This window comes from Diplotaxodon limnothrissa, linkage group LG14 (genome assembly GCF_057381915.1).
Source record: "Diplotaxodon limnothrissa isolate DT_005_m linkage group LG14, D_limnothrissa_male_GT1.1, whole genome shotgun sequence".
NCBI classification, from domain to species: domain Eukaryota; kingdom Metazoa; phylum Chordata; class Actinopteri; order Cichliformes; family Cichlidae; genus Diplotaxodon; species Diplotaxodon limnothrissa.
In genome coordinates, this window is record NC_140609.1 from 27,087,614 (window position 1) to 27,100,749 (window position 13,136).

General features: G+C 37.4%; 1 protein-coding gene and 1 pseudogene across 1 annotated transcript; both read left to right on the top strand.

The window, feature by feature from the left end:
* On the top strand, positions 1 to 3,742 carry LOC146618983 (extracellular calcium-sensing receptor-like; annotated as a pseudogene).
* Positions 3,743 to 9,193: 5,451 nt separating this feature from the next.
* On the top strand, positions 9,194 to 12,881 carry LOC146618984 (extracellular calcium-sensing receptor-like). The gene is made up of 6 exons (XM_085370686.1): positions 9,194 to 9,372; positions 9,603 to 9,900; positions 10,121 to 10,909; positions 11,060 to 11,287; positions 11,464 to 11,587; positions 11,971 to 12,881. Exons 1-6 carry the CDS (start codon positions 9,194 to 9,196, stop codon positions 12,879 to 12,881), a joined length of 2,529 nt encoding a protein of 842 aa, XP_085226812.1.
* The last annotated feature ends 255 nt before the right edge of the window (positions 12,882 to 13,136 follow it).

Here is a 13,136-nt window from a genome sequence, read left to right on the forward strand (position 1 = left end):
TTGGTGGCATCTGTCTCTCACGCTGAGGAGCCAGTGTGCAGACAGAGAGGAGATCCTGAGAACCCACTGCTATCTAAGAATGGGGATATTATACTGGGGGGGATGTTCTCTTTTCACACAAGCTGGAAAGACAGAAAGGATACCTACATGAACCAACCTCTGCCACTACAATGTATCAGGTAAATGACACACTACAAGTCAATTTGCATTTAAGGAATCTGTTGGGATTCATTACAAATACAACTGAGGAGTAAAAGTTATTTTCATTTGTTTTAGTTACTTAATTTCCTTTCATTAAATGCTTTAATTTGAAATGCTTTTGCTTTGTATTTCAAGATTTACCCATGATTATTTGTGTCTGTTTTAAGGAACATGATGCAATGCAAATAATTGTCTCAATTAAGTTTAAATTTCAGAGATTTGCAGTTTGCCCAGGCTATGCTTTTTGCAATTGAGGAGGTTAATAACAGTACAGACCTACTGCCAGGAATCTCTCTGGGTTATAAAATATATGATAATTGTGGATCTGTTGCCAGAAGCGCAGGAGTTACACTAGCTTTGGCTAATGGTAATGAAATTGTGTCCATACCCTCCAAGACATCATGTACCAGACCTGCATATGTGCAGGCCATAATAGGAGCGACTTCCTCTCCTACAGCCATTGCAGTTGCTGCTGTCATTGGACCTTTTTTTGTACCAGTGGTGGGTATTTTATATATAATTTTATATTTTTATATATAATTTTCATCTTTTAATATTTTTTTAAAATGTTTAATTCTCTTAGATTAGCTGTTTTTGTTTATTTGTACGAGTACTAGTATTTTCATATTTTTACAATCGAGTTTTGCAGTAAATTTGAATGTTTTATTTTTAACAGCTTTATCTTTTCTCATTCTCTGACTTTCACATCTATATGTTTTTCATTTTTAATTCTAGATCAGTCACTTTGCTACATGTGCTTGTCTCAGTGACAAAACCAAGTACCCATCCTTCCTCAGAACAATACCCAGTGACTACTACCAGAGCAGAGCCCTGGCCCATTTGGTCAAGTATTTTGGATGGACCTGGGTTGGAGCTATCAGATCCAATAATGATTATGGAAATAATGGCATGGCCACATTCACAGAAACTGCACAGCAGCTGGGCATCTGTCTGGAGTATTCTGTATCTTTCTTTAGAACAGATCCATCTGACAAAATACAAGAGATAATTGGCATTATAAAGGCTTCAACCTCCAGGGTGATTGTTGCATTCCTTTCCCGTGCAGATTTGAATGTGCTTCTACATGAGTTCTTGTACCATAACTTGTCTGGGTATCAGTGGATAGGCAGTGAGTCTTGGATATTTGATTCACAAACAGCAGAAATGGACATACATCACATACTAGATGGTTCCATTGGTCTTTCCATTCCTAAAGCACATGTCACTGGCCTGAGAGAGTTCATACTGGATGAGAAGCCACTGAATTCATCAAATAATGGGCTGTTTACTGAGTTCTGGGAGGCATTATTTAACTGTAAATTTAGGCAGTCAAAGTCATCAGCAGACACTCAAAGAGAGTGTACTGGACAAGAAGATGTGACTGGAGTTCAAAATAGCTTCATTGACATGTCTCTCATGCCTATCTTTAACAATGTGTACAAAGGAGTGTATGCAGTGGCCCATGCACTTCACAATATCCTCAGTTGTAATAAAACATGTAACAAAACTGTGCAGCTAGACCCATTCATGGTGAGCTTTTTAGTAGCTTAAAATACAGTTTTCACATTAAGTTAAATTATTACGAAGACTTTTAATAAAAAATGATTCTTAAAATTTTTTAAGCAAGAGGTGTGCAAAATCTTTATCATATAATGAATTAAGCTATGTCATATTCCTTAGATTTTACAACAGATACGAAAGAGTCACTTCACAACAAAGGAAGGAGATGAGGTTTACTTTAATGAGAATGGAGATCCAGCAGCAAAGTATGAAATTATAAACTGGCAGCCAAGAGAAAATGGTATTGTAGAGTTTGTTACAGTTGGTCTTTATAATCCATCATTAGTTCAAGAAAAACAGCTAAATCTGCAAAACCAGTCTTTAATTTGGGCAAGAAACTCAAAACAGGTAAAATTCCTTTTTTATGTTTTATGTTTTCATTTCTTTTTTCATTTTAGAAATATACACTTAACTTTTTTTCACAGTATTTTGGTTTTGATGCTTCAAAATGAGTAAATTGTTTGACAGAAGATCATAGACAATTTTTTTTTGTCAAATTCCTTATACAATTAAATGATCATACAGGTGCCTGTGTCAGTTTGCAATGAAAAATGTCCCCCAGGAACACATAAGGTTCACCAGAAAGGAAGGCCTGTTTGCTGCTATGATTGTATAAGATGTGCAGAAGGAGAGATCAGCAACATTACAGGTGTGGTGATATTTCATTTCAATCTTTGCACAAACCAGCACACGCATACCTTATACATTTGGCACCACTTTTGTTGGATTTGAAGAAGGTGGGTGGGCGGGGGGGCAACTGCACTCACTCCTTTCTGATTCTGTGCACTCTGGAAAATATTTAGAATTGTATGCAAATTACTCTAAAATGTAAAGGAAAGTATGCCACAATCACAAATATTGATGGACACTCTAGATGTCACATCTGTCAATCCTCACCTGATCACAAAACAGAATGCAAGTTTTATTCACTCAATAAACATATTGTAAAGCATCAGTAGGATATTGCATGGATGTTGTAGATGCAAACACGGGCATATGGAATTGTACTGAGTGTAACTACTTGTAACATCTGCTTCAATATTCATTTCCAGATTCTGTCACCTGTGTGAGATGTCTACCTGAGTTTTGGTCAAATGAAAGAAGAGATTCCTGTATCAAGAAGGAAGCAGTGTTTCTGTCATATGAAGAAATTATGGGAGCACTGCTCACTGCAGCATCTGTATTTGGGGCATACATGACAATCGGTGTGATACTCATTTTCTTCAAGTATAGGAAAACTCCTATTGTCAGGGCAAACAACTCTGAACTGAGCTTCCTGCTGCTCTTCTCTCTAATTCTGTGTTTTCTGTGTTCTCTGACCTTCATCGGTCAGCCCTCTGATTGGTCCTGCATGTTCCGCCATGTAGCATTTGGCATCACCTTTGTCCTCTGTATCTCTTGTCTTCTGGGAAAAACAATGGTTGTTTTAATGGCCTTCAGAGCTACACGTCCAGGTAGTAGTGTTCAAAAATGGTTTGGGCAGACACAGCAGAGACTCTGTGTTACAGCATTCACTCTTATACAAGTTGTCATTTGTATCATCTGGTTAACAACTTCTCCTCCTTTTCCATTTAAGAATTTTAAGGAGATCAAAGACAAGATCACTCTGGAGTGTGCTCTAGGCTCAGCTGTAGGCTTTTGGGCTGTGCTTGGTTATATAGGACTTCTGGCTATTTTATGTTTTATTTTTGCATTTTTAGCTCGAAAACTACCCGATAATTTCAATGAGGCCAAGTTTATCACTTTCAGCATGCTGATATTCTGTGCAGTGTGGATTACATTTGTCCCAGCATATGTTAGCTCCCCTGGGAAGTTCAGTGTTGCTGTAGAAATATTTGCTATACTTGCATCAAGTTTTGGACTGCTAATTTGCATCTTCATACCCAAATGTTATATCATCTTACTGAAACCAGAAAAGAACACAAAAAAACATATCATGGGGAAGAAGGCACCATAGTCACTTTGTAAACTGTATGTATGAAAATGGGATTTTACTTACTTACCAAAAAAAAAGACACACAGTAACAATTATATGTATGGCTCAATAACCTTTAGCCTTGGTATGGTTTCTTGATTATCTCAAAAAGTTAGAAGCTTTTTTATTTATATTTACTTGAATTGGTTCTGCAGATAAATTCAGAAAACATATGTAACCTGCTCAATTCTTCCTTCTTTGGCTGCCATTTAGAGCCATAGTTGAATTCTACTATTAAGTGCAATGCAACTTGATTAGTATGTTTTGCTTTCAGAAATGCTGTTTCTGCATGATTCCTAGAGAGCAGCTACACTCATGAGATACATGGCAAATGAAATGAGGAAAATTAACCCTCTCTTGACTTTTTTTATTAACTGGAAAAAGCAATACCAGCCAAACTTTTATTTGGTATTGGATCAGAAAAAAGTGGTATATGGTAGTTTACATTATGACAACTTACCATTGACATCTCCTTACTAAACCATTGTAAACTCAAATTACTGTAAACAAAATAAAAATAAAATGTATTGGTGTTAATGTCTGAAATATATCTAAACTTCTAAACATGTAGTGTTACTTCAGTTTTTATTCTATTTTTCTATGTTAGTGCCTCATTTAGACATATCATTGCTGCTGTTGCTGAACAAGAAAAAACTATAATTTTACCGGTACCATAATTCTTTTTTTTTTCATTCTCACATACTTTCTTTTATTAGATACACATGTTTGTTTGTTTTTTTTGGTAGCAAAGAGGAACAAGAGGTAAGTGACGAAAGTGACGGGAAAAGGTAAGTGACTCAAAAAAAGTGAATGGTAGCGTAGAATTTAACAAATGTTTCTTTAGACTTCAAGTATACTAAATATACTAATCAATATACTAATCAATTGTCATATAGCTAACCACATCTGTATTATCATCTCCAACACCCTGGAGGCCACCCTGGAGAGTTTAGATGCTCTCGAAGATTTCATTGATCGGTGCTTCCAGGACATAGTGATGAAGAAGGCCCAGATTGCATCTTCCTCGGACAAAATTGAGACGGCGTCATCGAAAACATGTTGCCTGGCACAACATTGCCTGCCAGCAATGACATCGCAGACATCCTGGAGTCAATCGACAAGCGATTGTTCAGTTTTAATGCGAGGCTGTCCCTGGTGGAGATTTTACATTGGGAATTTAAATTTCTGGGAGAATCCCTGGAGTTCAGCCAGGAGCAGGTGGAAACGCTTGCTGCTGAAAATGCCACGCTATGGGAGTTGGTCAAATCATTTACTGCAAATGTGACTCAGCTAAACATACAGGGAGTGCAGAATTATTAGGCAAGTTGTATTTTTGAGGAATAATTTTATTATTGAACAACAACCATGTTCTCAATGAACCCAAAAAACTCCTTTATATCAAAGTTGAATGGTTTTGGAAGTAGTTTTTAGTTTGTTTTTAGTTTTAGCTATTTTAGGGGGATATCTGTGTGTGCAGGTGACTATTACTGTGCATAATTATTAGGCAACTTAACAAAAAACAAATATATACCCATTTCAATTATTTATTTTTACCAGTGAAACCAATATAACATCTCCACATTCACATATATACATTTCTGACATTCAAAAACAAAACAAAAACAAATCAGCGACCAATATAGCCACCTTTCTTTGCAAGGACACTCAAAAGCCTGCCATCCATGGATTCTGTCAGTGTTTTGATCTGTTCACCATCAACATTGCGTGCAGCAGCAACCACAGCCTCCCAGACACTGTTCAGAGAGGTGTACTGTTTTCCCTCCTTGTAAATCTCACATTTGATGATGGACCACAGGTTCTCAATGGGGTTCAGATCAGGTGAACAAGGTGGCCATGTCATTAGTTTTTCTTCTTTTATACCCTTTCTTGCCAGCCACGCTGTGGAGTACTTGGACGCGTGTGATGGAGCATTGTCCTGCATGAAAATCATGTTTTTCTTGAAGGATGCAGACTTCTTCCTGTACCACTGCTTGAAGAAGGTGTCTTCCAGAAACTGGCAGTAGGACTGGGAGTTGAGCTTGACTCCATCCTCAACCCGAAAAGGCCCCACAAGCTCATCTTTGATGATACCAGCCCAAACCAGTACTCCACCTCCACCTTGCTGGCGTCTGAGTCGGACTGGAGCTCTCTGCCCTTTACCAATCCAGCCACGGGCCCATCCATCTGGCCCATCAAGACTCACTCTCATTTCATCAGTCCATAAAACCTTAGAAAAACCAGTCTTGAGATATTTCTTGGCCCAGTCTTGACGTTTCAGCTTGTGTGTCTTGTTCAGTGGTGGTCGTCTTTCAGCCTTTCTTACCATGGCCATGTCTCTGAGTATTGCACACCTTGTGCTTTTGGGCACTCCAGTGATGTTGCAGCTCTGAAATATGGCCAAACTGGTGGCAAGTGGCATCTTGGCAGCTGCACGCTTGACTTTTCTCAGTTCATGGGCAGTTATTTTGCGCCTTGGTTTTTCCACACGCTTCTTGTGACCCTGTTGACTATTTTGAATGAAACGCTTGATTGTTCGATGATCACGCTTCAGAAGCTTTGCAGTTTTGAGACTGCTGCATCCCTCTGCAAGATATCTCACTATTTTTGACTTTTCTGAGCCTGTCAAGTCCTTCTTTTGACCCATTTTGCCAAAGGAAAGGACGTTGCCTAATAATTATGGACACCTGATATAGGGTGTTGATGTCATTAGACCACACCCCTTCTCATTACAGAGATGCACATCACCTAATATGCTTAATTGGTAGTAGGCTTTCGAGCCTATACAGCTTGGAGTAAGACAACATGCATGAAGAGGATGATGTGGACAAAATACTCATTTGCCTAATAATTCTGCACTCCCTGTATAACCATGCTGGCTGCTACCGCAGTCAGACTTGAGCTGGTGTCTCTATGAGCTCGGTCTCCCTTTTCCGGAAAATGTAAAATTAAAGATCATTATTTGAGTTAGACCACTTTGAGCTTGAGTCTTTCTTCGCCTCCAAAAGAATGCAAATAACTGAATTTAATAAGGGTCTACACTGTATATAGTGAAGTCTGCGGTTTTCTAACAGCAAAATTTGTTTTGTGCCCAAGTCATTTTGCAGAGCATTAGAATGAAAATTATTGGCCATGTTTGCATAGCCCTTTTTAAAAATATGCTTTCATGACATTATTGTATGTTGGGTGGTGGTCAAGGCTATCCAGACTGACAAGTGGGACATTGAATGTCACCTCTCTGGTGGGGAGGGAGCCTGAGATTGTCTAAATTGGAGTCTGTTCTATACCAAATCCAGAAAAAAAATGTTTTAAGAAAGCAATTAAGTTCGTGTTCCAAAGAATATGATTGTTTGCTTGCAGGACACCAGGAGAGATGAGTCCTCCGTCACAGATGGTGTGGTAAGTGAAGATGGTCGCCTGCAGGTTCAAGCTCATTGCATCTCCAACCCACATCCACTGCCACTGTACTTAAGGGAAGTTAAAGACTTTCTTCTGCACTTACATTTGGATCACCTCGACCCATGATAGTAATTCAGGCAGTAATGCCTGGACTGGAAACAAGCCATCCTTAAAATATTACAACATTCCAGCTCATGTGTTGGAATGAAAAACAAATGTGTTGTTTAATAAATTAGAGACTGCACTTGTGACAGAACAACAAATATATTTTATTTTGATTATATAAGTAATGTAAGTACAAAACAAACTTGAGGAAGGCTAAACTTAGTTTCAGAATAATTACATCTGAGACTTTGTTTCATTGTAAGATTATAACAGTGATGGCAATATAATTGTTTGTTGTTCAAGAGAACAGTGTCCAGTATGTTGGCTGTTATACTTTGTTGCGTTTAAAAATAAAAGTTGGGCTGATTTTTAACATCATTACAAAAAGTGTTGTTAATTATTTTTAATCATATTCAGGTTACTACAAATTGTTTTTTCATTTAGTTGAACTTGAAATGTTTGTCAGTAGGTAAACAATTAGTATTGTAAAGTCAGAAATATCAAGTTATTCTTAATATTGCATACTTACAATGAATAAGTTGTCCTAACAATCATCTTAAGTAAGCTTTACTTGGGTTTTTTTGAGGTAACAAGTTTGCATATTTTTTTTTTGAGTCCTGGAAACTAAATAGGTTTTTACTCTGTACTCAAAGTGAATAAATTGCCTTAACTTAGTCATCTTAAGTAAATATTACTCAATTTTTTTGAGGCAACAAGTTTGCATAGTTTTTTTGAGTTCTGGGAACTAATGAGGCTGTACAGTATACTCAAAATGGGTAAGTTGCCCTAGCTTAATCATCTTAAGTAAAACTTTACTAAATTTTTTGAGGCAACGAGTTTACATAGTTGTTTTTTTTTTTTAGTTCTGTGAACTAATTAGATTTTACAGTGAACGCCGACCACAGCATTCTGCAGCACCATGCAACACCCTCTGAGTGTTGCTGTAGAAGTTGCTCAGGCGTTCATCCTATAGCAAGATAATAACCCAAAACATAAGTCCAATCTATGCCAGAACTACCTCAGGAAAAAAGAAAAAGATGGTAAGCTTGAAAACGTCGAGTGCCAAGCACAGTCTCCAGACTTAAACCCAGTCGAGCTGGTTTGGGATGAACTGGACAGAAGAGTGAAAACAAACCAACCTACAAGTGCCCCACATTTATGGGAACTTCTCCAACAGATATGGGAATAACATTCTGAGGAATATTTGATTTCTTTGATTTCTAAAACGTTTTACCAGTAGTGCACGTATGTGAAAGAAGAAGCTATGTATGTAAAAGTGAAAGAATGAATTTGGACTTGGAATACTCCTCCTAGAATTAGTTTGCCCAGTGTATTTGACTGACTTTCAGTAATGTGCAGTGTGACTACTTAAATGATTATATCAGACTGGTATTAGATTGATGATAGTTTCAAATATTACTTCTTCAATGCGAATATAGACATGAGTAGGTGACTGTGAGTTGTTGTGTAAATCTCTAACCCAAAAGTACTTTATTAAATAAAGTAAATAATGTTTCCAATGCATCCACTTGTTTAATAACATATTGACTTACCAAGAAAGTAAATATATGACCTTTATTGCCATATAAGAAGAGATCATTGCACATTTCACATTAGAAAAATTATTTTTAGTGGATATGTATTTGTAAGGAGTTCTATTTGAATTGTTACTTTAAATTTAAATGGGCATATGTATGTATAGCATTATTTTACATACATGAAACTACATTAAATTGCAAATTTGGGCATGTCTCTACTTTTGACTAACCATGTAGGTCTACGGAGAATAAACTGTCACTATAGTATTATTTCTTATGTTGCACTGAAAGGTATAAATACCAGTATAACTCTTTCATTTTCATCAAGGCACTTTTAATGCCACTAAGTGGTTTAGCTCAAGAAATGACATCAACACAGAGATGGCCAGAGCAGGGATGGGCATTTTTGCAACTGTTAATGGTGGCGTCTGTCTCTCATGCTGAGGAGCCAGTGTGCAGACAGAGAGGAGATCCTGAGAACCCACTGCTATCTAAGAATGGGGATATTATACTGGGGGGGATGTTCTCTTTTCACACAAGCTGGAAAGACAGAAAGGATACCTACATGAACCAACGTCTGCCACTACAATGTATCAGGTAAATGACACACTACAAGTCAATTTGCATTTAAGGAATCTGTTGGGATTCATTAAAGATACAAATGAGGAGTAAAGGGTATTTTGATTTTCTTAGTTATTTAAATTCCTTTCATTAAATGATTTAATTTGAAATGATTTGTTTTAAATTTCAAGATTTATTCATGATTATTTGTGTCTGTTTTAAGGAACATGATGCAATGCAAATTTTTAAAAATTGTGTCAATTAAGTTTAAATTTCAGAGATTTGCAGTTTGCCCAGGCTATGCTTTTTGCCATTGAGGAGATTAATAAAAGTACAGACCTACTGCCAGGAATCTCTCTGGGTTATAAAATCTATGATGATTGTGGATCTGTTGCCAGAAGCATTGGAGTTACACTAGCTTTGGTTAATGGTAGTGAAATTGTGTTTGCACCCTCCAAGACAACATGCACTAGACCTGCATATGTACAGGCCATAATAGGAGCAACATCTTCTTCTACAACCATAGCAGTAGCTACTGTCATTGGACCTTTTTTTGTACCAGAGGTTGGTATTATAATCTTTTTTTTCTATTTTTGAATACTTATTAAACCATATTTTACTCTATTAGATCTGTTGCTTTACCTGTCACATTTTATGTAACAGTACTGAGCAGAACTGTTATTTTCATATTTTTACAGTATGTTTGAATGTTTTATTTCTAACAGCTACAGCTTTTCTCATTCTTTGTCTTTTACATATATACATTTTTCATTTTTTATTCTAGATCAGCCACTTTGCCACATGTGCTTGTCTCAGTGACAAAACCAAGTACCCATCCTTCCTCAGAACAATACCCAGTGACTACTACCAGAGCAGAGCCCTGGCCCATTTGGTCAAGCATTTTGGATGGACTTGGGTTGGAGCTATTAGAACTAATAATGATTATGGAAATAATGGCATGGCCACATTCACAGAAACTGCACAGCAGCTGGGCGTCTGTCTGGAGTATTCTGTATCTTTTTTTAGGACAGATCCATATGCCAAAATACAAAGGATACTTGACATTATAAAGGCTTCAACCTCCAAGGTGATTGTTGCATTCCTTGCCCGTGCGGATTTGAATGTGCTTCTACATGAGTTTTCATACCATAACTTGTCTGGGTACCAGTGGGTAGGCAGTGAGTCTTGGATATTTGATTCACAAACAGCAGAAATGGATATGCATCACATACTGGATGGTGCCATTGGTGTTTCCATTCCCAAAGCACATGTCACTGGCCTGAGAGAGTTCATACTGGATGAGAAGCCACTGAATTCATCTAATAACGAACTGTTTACTGAGTTCTGGGACACATTATTTAGTTGTAAGTTTAAGGAGTCATCAGCAGACATTCAGAGAGAGTGTACCGGACATGAAGATATGACTGGAGTTCAAAACAGCTTCATTGACATGTCTCTCATGCCTATCTTTAACAACATCTATAAAGGAGTGTATGCAGTGGCCCATGCATTTCACAATATCTTGAGCTGTAATAATACATGTAATAAAAATCTGCAGCTAGATCCATTCATGGTGAGCTTATTACAAGCTTAAATTACAGTTTTCACATTAAGTTGAAGTATTAAGAAGATTTTTAATTCAAAATTGATTCTTGGGTATTTTTCAATCTGTAGGTGTGCAAAAATTGTCATGCAATGAACTGAGTCATAACATATTTCTTAGGTTCTGCAACACATACGAAAGATCTATTTCACAACTAAGGAAGGAGATGAGGTTTACTTTAATGAGAATGGAGATCCAGCAGCAAAGTATGATATTATAAACTGGCAGCAAAAAGAAAACGGCGTTGTGGAGTTTGTAACAGTTGGACTTTATGATACATCATTAGCTGCAGAAAAGCAGCTAAATCTGCAAAGCAAGTCTTTAATTTGGGCAAGAAAAACAAAGCAGGTAAGCTACCATACAATTTTGTTTTTATGTCTTTGTTCCTTTGTTCAATTTATACCTAATTAGTTTCACATTGTTTGGTTTTAATGCTTCAAAATGAATAAACTGTTTGATACAGAAGATCATTGGGAGATCTTTTTTGTCAAAGTCCATATGGTTAAACGTTCTTGATCATGCAGGTGCCTGTGTCAGTTTGCAGTGAGAAATGTCCCCCAGGAACACGTAAGGTTCTCCAGAAAGGAAGGCCTGTTTGCTGCTATGACTGTATAAGATGTGCAGAGGGAGAGATCAACAACATTACAGGTGTGGTGATTAGCAAAATTAAGTATTTAGGAAGGCCAAAGGAGTCGTTTCATCTTGTTACAGGACATATATGTGGTCTCTTTCAAATTTTGCATGTACCTTTTTGTCTCTGTGTACTTTGGAAAATATTTAGAATTGTATGAACATTCCTTTGAAATGTAAAGTATTCCACAATCACAAATGCTGATGGACTCTCGATGTCACATCTGTCAATCTTCACTTGATCACAAATCAGGATACTAGTTATTCACTCAATGAAGGTGTTGTTTTTCATCTTCTACTTGTACAGCATCAGTATGATGCACGGATGTTGTAGATGCAAATGCAGGCATATGACAATTGTACTGAGTTAGTGTAACATCTGCTTCAATATTAATTTCCAGATTCTATCACCTGTGTGAAATGTCTACCTGAGTTTTGGTCAAATGAAAGAAGAGATGCTTGTATAAAGAAGGAAGCAGTGTTTCTGTCATATGAAGAAATTATGGGAGCACTGCTCACTGCAGCATCTTTATTCGGAGCATGCATGACGATTGGTGTGATACAAATTTTCTTCAAGTACAGGAAAACTCCTATTGTCAGGGCAAACAACTCTGAACTGAGCTTCCTGCTGCTCTTCTCCTTAATTCTGTGCTTCCTGTGTTCTCTGACCTTCATTAGTCAGCCCTCTGATTGGTCCTGTATGCTCCGACATGTAGCATTTGGCATCACCTTTGTCCTCTGTATCTCTTGTCTTCTGGGAAAAACAATGGTTGTTTTAATGGCTTTCAGAGCTACACGTCCAGGTAGTAATGTTCAGAAATGGTTTGGGCAGACACAGCAGAGACTCTGTGTTACAGCATTCACTCTTATGCAAGTTATCATTTGTATCACCTGGTTAACAACTTCTCCTTTTCCATTTAAGAATTTTAAGGAAATCAAAGACAAGATCACTTTGGAGTGTGCTCTAGGCTCAGCTGTAGGCTTTTGGGCTGTGCTTGGTTATATAGGACTTCTGGCTATTTTATGTTTTATTTTTGCATTTTTAGCTCGAAAACTACCCGATAATTTCAACGAAGCCAAGTTTATCACTTTCAGCATGTTGATATTCTGTGCAGTATGGATTACATTTATCCCAGCATATGTCAGCTCTCCTGGGAAGTTCAGTGTTGCTGTAGAAATATTTGCTATACTTGCTTCCAGTTTTGGACTGCTAATTTGCATCTTCATACCCAAATGTTATATAATCTTAATGAAGCCAGAGAAGAATACAAAAAAACGTATCATGGGGAAGAAGGTACCACAGTCACTCTGAAAACTGAATGTAGTAAAATGAGATTTTGTTTACTTACTTAATAAAATAAAGACGAACGATAGTAATTATATGTATGGTTCAATAACCTTTAGCTTGCATTCACTTTTTATAGTTTCTTGATTATGTTAAACGTTAGAATTTTTTACATTTGGAGTCTTCTCCCACCCCCATTCTCTGCGACCTGCTGGAGCGGGAGGGCTAGTAGGAGGAGTTGGCCGTCCGACTGCGGTCTGGGGTGTGGGGCCTCCCTGCTGC

Coding starts and splice junctions, on each gene's coding strand:
- LOC146618984 (XM_085370686.1), top strand. CDS start 9,194: ATGGTGGCGTCTGTCTCTCATGCTGAGGAGCCAGTGTGCAGACAGAGA. Junction 11,288..11,463: donor GGGCAAGAAAAACAAAGCAG/GTAAGCTACCAT, acceptor TTGATCATGCAG/GTGCCTGTGTCAGTTTGCAG. Junction 11,588..11,970: donor AGAGATCAACAACATTACAG/GTGTGGTGATTA, acceptor ATTAATTTCCAG/ATTCTATCACCTGTGTGAAA.